General features: G+C 47.4%; 1 protein-coding gene across 2 annotated transcripts in view; it reads right to left on the bottom strand.

Moving 5' to 3' along the window:
• Positions 1-498: 498 nt before the first annotated feature.
• The window catches only part of SSRP1 (structure specific recognition protein 1), a 146,509-nt gene continuing 141,007 nt past the window's right edge, over positions 499-6,000 (bottom strand). The window contains exon 17 of one of the 2 annotated variants that reach the window (XM_086953348.1): positions 499-1,233. In XM_086953348.1, the coding sequence (XP_086809474.1) occupies positions 1,156-1,233 (78 nt within the window). In that variant the 3' untranslated portion in view covers positions 499-1,155. The remainder of the gene's footprint in view (positions 1,234-6,000) is intronic. The other variant, XM_086953349.1, reaches the window with a different exon arrangement.

Here is a 6,000-nt window from a genome sequence, read left to right as displayed (position 1 = left end):
GTGCACGTCGAGGTGTGAATATTTGGAGTTACACACCGGGCATTTCTTAAACGGAGTTCGCTCCATAGCAAAAGTGTAGTGTAGGCCCGTCCGCGCCGAAAGCACGTGGAAGGGCAGCAAGAGATCGGAGCTGAGAGTCAGAAAAGAAACGCGTACGCAACTATACCGACGCCCAGCCTAAAGACCTTTTGGTCTCGATTAGAAGTTGAACAACTATCGGTCCCGACAGAGGGAACCGAAACACATCCGAACCCAATGGCGGAAAAAAACAATCTGGGGATGGAGGCGATGCCCATGCGCACTGTAGTCCAGGGGAGGAGCCACCTATCTCGTGATACTTCGAAGACTCTTCCAGGACAACAATGTGCAATCATCCGGACCCAACACTAGGCGGCGATCTATGCACAGATATGAATTCAGCAGCCCACATGCCTCGAACATAAAACTTACACTGATAATCAGGTGAGCACGAAAGAAAAAAGTAAGACGACAAAAGAATTCTCCCCTGCCAAGATCATCCTTTATTAAAAGGTTTTTATTAAATCCAAATAGCAGAAAATACATACATAGCACAAAAACAAGGAAAATCAATGAAGTGTGGCGCGTAATGGGGACAAAAGGCTGCACTGGTCCCAAGCCCAGGCACCCCGAGGCATGTGGCAAGAGTTCTCGGTCCACGGGACTGGAAACTATAAACGTCTTCCTAGGTCTGGAAGGCTTCTGGTATCTGTACCACTGTTTTACACCATAGCCTACTCATGTTCAAAGAGTCTCTGGCACATGATGGCAGGACAACAAGATCAGCTGTAAGATTACAGAACACAGGCTTGGTGGCTCACGTCCATTTCTCTAGATCTTCACACCATTTGACAGCTCATCTGACCGGGTCAGAGGAAAGTTTACCGCTAAGCGAACCCCCTTAGTCTATACCCTGCAGTCTGTCCACCTCTGCAAATGTTTCAAGTAGCCAGGGGTATGCCGTAGATGCCAACATAGTTCCCTCGAGCTGTCTTTAGGAGTAAAGGGTGTGAAGTTAATTGCTGGCACGTACTGAAGGGAAAACAGGCTAGAGACTTCCACACTCTATCCCTCAGGCTGCTTTAGCTGCGGAAAGCCACTTCAATGTGTAACCTCAGCCTGCTCTCCAAAGACCATCTATTCCTCATCGGATCCAGACGCATCAGAGCTAGGCGGTGTGCTAAGGATCTCCTCCTCCTCTCCTTCAGAGCCCTGCTGAAAGATGAAAGAAGACCAGTTAAAGCAATACGCTATTTTTTCCATAACAAGAACTAAAACCAGAGTATAGAAAAAACGGCAAGGGGAGGGGTCGAAGAACAGCAGCTAAGAGCAAGGTAATCACATGTTTTCTGATGTATGTCCATATTACGCATTTAGAAGAACCCCAGCAAGACCCTGTATGGTGCAAGATTGTGCTGCAGTTATGCCAGCCGCAGACCCAGATAGGTGTCCCTTCTAAAGTCGTGAGGCGGCTTAAAAAGGTTCTATCTGCACCAGATGTTGGTCTTGCCTAATTTTCCTACTCCACAGATGTTTGGCCTCTTTCAAACTAAATGACCCAAAAAAAGCATTACCAAAGTACTACAACTTCCAATCTAGAGCAAGTAAGATATGGCCCATGATGAGTCATAACTCTGGGAAGATGGAGGAAGGCCTTAATGCCCAGTCTAAGCCAAATTACATCCCACAGAGAGTCCCCATGAAGAAAGTCAAAGGAGGATTAGAACGCATGTTTTCAGGTAAATCAGCCCAGTGATGGGACCCTCTGATCAGCCATGGCCCATCAGACCCTCAAGTGGCACCTACCTACTATAGAGGGCATTACCTGCCACATTCCAAATACTAAATGGCTGCTTCTACTGCTCCTCTCTTTTTCATTTAAGGTAGAGCCAGTAAGTTTGCCAGGACTCGCACTCTAAGGCCCAGTACCACAGGAAATAAAGCCTAAAACGCTACACTACCAGCTTGTAATTGGATATTCTATATTTTAAAGGGGGCATTTCCTTCCGGCTACAGAAATTGATCGACCGGTCACCTAAGTAAGGTCCCCGGTGGATAACAAAAGTGCCTTAAATTACTTTGAACCATGCAGGCCAAAAGTGACTCTTGCTCACAGATAGCTCTGTGGAAACTGTAACAAACGCAGATTACCTCAAAGGTTGTCTTCACCATCAATAAATTGTTGAAGTATTTGCGCCACTGAGGCCAGAGGGTTTATTGCAACTCGCTCATCGGACACCATGTCTAAAGTAATCATGAAGTACAGAACCTGCAGCGCTACAACTAAAAATCTGTTCATCTAACCAAACACTTTGTAGTAGTGTTTGGTTATCTAAAATGGTGTGCCTTGGTTGTCTAAGACAAAATTCAGTATTGATCTTCCAGTGCCTGAAATCACAAAACAATGACCCCAGAATCAGTTTTCCGATAATCTTTTCCAAAAAGCACAGATCAAGAATTGTTTTAACAGCACCCTCCTTCTCAGGCTTCAGGAAGCACCATTTGTAACAACCATTGACATTTTTTAAAGGGATCATCTTTATAGCCACTCTGACAAGGTAAACGCCTGGGTCATCAAGTTAATTATGTATGTTGGCAGGAAGGATTGGGGGTCCTGCAGTGCCAGAGCATTTTCTCTTCCCCTAGGCAAGGCACTGCCTTGTGTCCGTTCGTTTTGTTTACAATATGCAATAAAATTCCTGGTTTATTTTATTTCACCTTATTTTGTCAACTTAGGCCCCATTTCCACTAATTGCAATAAAACACACCTTTAATTACGCATTATGTATTAAAAAAAATATCCGCCTCTAATGTGTGCTATGGCATTCTGAAAGCATATTAAGTGTCTATAAATATCCGAGCAGATGCCAAAACTAATAATTGTGGTTTTTGCGCGAGACTACGTCAGTGATGCCTGCACCAGAAAGCAAGCTATTCCTAGAGTATGCTTGAACATTTGTAATGAATATGCTACTTACTAGTATGCATCTGTTCTTGGCATGTAGGGCTGCTAACATTCATATCTTAGCATTAGATCGCCGCCTAGTGTTGGGTCCGGATGATCGCACATTGTTGTCCTGGAAGAGTCTTCGAAGTGTCCTGAGATAGGTGGCTCCTCCCCTGGACTACAGTGCGCATGGGCATCGGCTCCATCCCCAGATTGTTTTTCGCCATTGTGGCAGAAGATGGAGTGTAAAGTGTAAATGATGTCCATGCTAATGATTGAATACAATAGTATATCTGCAGCTGCGACAGGCACCGGGGAGGAGGGTGGGCGATATGAATGTTAGCAGCCCTACATGCCAAGAACAGATGCATACTAGTAAGTAGCATATTCAGTTCGAGGCATGTGGGCTGCTAAATTCATATCTTAGCATAGAATATATAGCAGTCCCTCCATCAGCGGCGGTTGCCCGTGCCAGCTGCAGAAACCTGAAAAAGTGTTTTGAGAACAGCCTGTCCTACAGCAGCTTGCTGCTTGGAATGCACGTCAACACAGTAGTGTTTTGTAAAGGTATGTGGTGTAACCCACGTGGCTGCTCTGCAAATGTCCTCTAAAGGAATGTTCCCTAGGAAAGCCATGGATGCCCCCAATTTGCGTGTGGAGTGCGCCCTTGGGGGTATTGTTAAAGTGCGCTTGGCCTTGTGATAACAAATTTGGATGCACTTAACAATCCATCTGGCTATTCCTGCTTTGGAAATCGGGTTGCCTTTGTGTTGTGGTGAGAAGGCAACAAAAAGCTGTTTTGTTTTCCTAAAGTGTTGTGTCCTGTCTATGTAGTACATCAACGCCCTCCTTACGTCTAACGTATGGAGCATTCTTTCCGCCACCGTTTGCGGGTTTTGGAAGAATGCCGGCAAGTCTATAGTTTGGTTGAGATGAAACTGTGACACCACCTTTGGAAGGAATTTTGGGTTAGTACGTAGCACTACCCTATTTGGATGAATTTGAATGAATGGCTCTTGTATTGTGAGCGCTTGTAGCTCACTAACACGCCTCAGTGACGTAATAGCAATCAGGAAAGCTACTTTCCACGTTAGGAATTGTAGTTCACACGAGTGTAGTGGCTCAAATGGTGGACCCATCAGTCTGGTGAGGACCACATTGAGGTTCCACACCGGAGCTGGCGGTGTTCTTGGGGGAATGACTCGTTTCAGACCTTCAAGGAAAGCTTTAATGGCAGGCACTCTGAAGAGAGAGAGATGCTGCCTATTCTGAAGGTAAGCTGCGATGGCGGATAGATGTATCCGAATCGAAGTGAACGCTAGCTTGCACTTGTAAAGATGCAACAGGTAGCAAATGATGTTAGGGATAGATGCATCTAGCGGGTTGATGTCATTGGTGGTGCAGTAAATGACAAAACGCTTCCATTTTGCAGCATAGCATGCTCTGGTTGTTGGTTTCCTTGCCTCCTTGATGATGTCCATGCATTCAGGAGGTAGGTTGAGGTACCCAAACTCTAAGACTTCAGGAGCCAGATCGCCAGGTTGAGCTGTTGCGGATCTGGATGCTGAATTTCTCCATGGTTCTGCGTTAAAAGCCTGGGCGTGAGGCGCAGTGTTTGATGCGGAACCACTGAGTTCGAGGAACGTGGTGTACCAGGCCTGGCGCGCCCACGTTGGAGCAACTAGGATGAGTGTCATCGAGTGCTGCCTTAGTTTTTTCGCCACCAGTGGTATCAGAGGTGTCGGCGGAAAAGCGTACGCAAATTTGCCTGACCAGTTCATCCATATCGCATTGCCCTGCGATTGCGGGTGTGGGAACCTGGCGGCGAAGCTTTGGCATTTTGCGTTCTCCCTTGTGGCAAACAGGTCTATCTCTGGATGACCCCACCTTTGGAAGTACGGCTGGAGTACTGATGGATGTATCTCCCACTCGTGCATTTGATGGCTGTATCTGCTGAGCAGATCCGCCATCTGATTGTCCTTCCCTGGGAGGTGCTCCGCCATGAGGAAGATGTTCCTCTGAATGGCCCACTTCCACATGCTCTGAGCCAGATGAGACAGCTGCGGTGAGTGGGTGCCCCCCTGCTTCTGGATGTAGTACATCGCGGTCATGTTGTCCGTCCGGACTAACACCACTTTGTTGCACAGATGTACAATGAAGGACTTGAGCGCCATGAAGATCGCCATCAGTTCTAGATAGTTGATGTGCATCTTCTGCTGCTGCGTTGTCCATAGTCCCTGCACTGTGAAATTGAGCAGATGAGCTCCCCATCCCTGGAGAGATGCGTCCGTTGTTAGGACAATCTGTGGCACTGGCTCCTGGAACAGTCGGCCCTTGCAAAGGTTGTGTGGAGTCCACCAATGCAGAGAGTCGTATGCCCGACTGGTAACCAACACTAGGTCTGTTAATTGTCCCTGAGCCTGTGTCCACTGATTCGCTAAGCACTCCTGGAGCGGGCGCATATGCAACCGTGCGTGACTATGAAGATGCAGGAGGCCATCATGCCTATCAACTGCATGAACACTCTCGCAGGAAGGGAGTGTTGTTGTCTGAACTTTCGGATTAGAGATTGCATGCTCTCTATCCTGACTTGGTTTGGTTGAGCTGTGGCCGTCAGGGTATCGATTGTCGCACCTAGAAACTGCCGGACATGTGCCGGCTGAAGATGCGACTTTGGGTAATTCAACGAGAAACCCAAGTCGTGAAGGAGGTGAATGGTGGTTGACATGTCTGCGGCGCACTGCTGTTCCGACTTGGCTTGAACAAGCCAGTCGTCCAGGTAGGGGTAGACATGGATGTTCTGCCTCCTGAGGTGCGCTGCCACTGTCGCCAGGCACTTGGTAAACACCCTTGGGGCCGTCGTGACTCCGAAGGGTAGGACCTTGAACTGATAATGCCTGCCTTGGATTGTGAATCTGAGGTATTTTCTGTGGGACTGGTGAAGTGGAATGTGGAAATAAGCATCCTTGAGGTCTAAGGTTGCTAAGAAGTCCCCTTGGTTTAACAAGGGAAGAATCTGTTGCAGTGTAAGCATA

The sequence above is a fragment of the Lissotriton vulgaris genome, chromosome 1_2, assembly GCF_964263255.1.
Source record: "Lissotriton vulgaris chromosome 1_2, aLisVul1.2, whole genome shotgun sequence".
Lineage (NCBI taxonomy): Eukaryota > Metazoa > Chordata > Amphibia > Caudata > Salamandridae > Lissotriton > Lissotriton vulgaris.
This window is presented reverse-complemented; position numbering and strand designations above follow the sequence as displayed.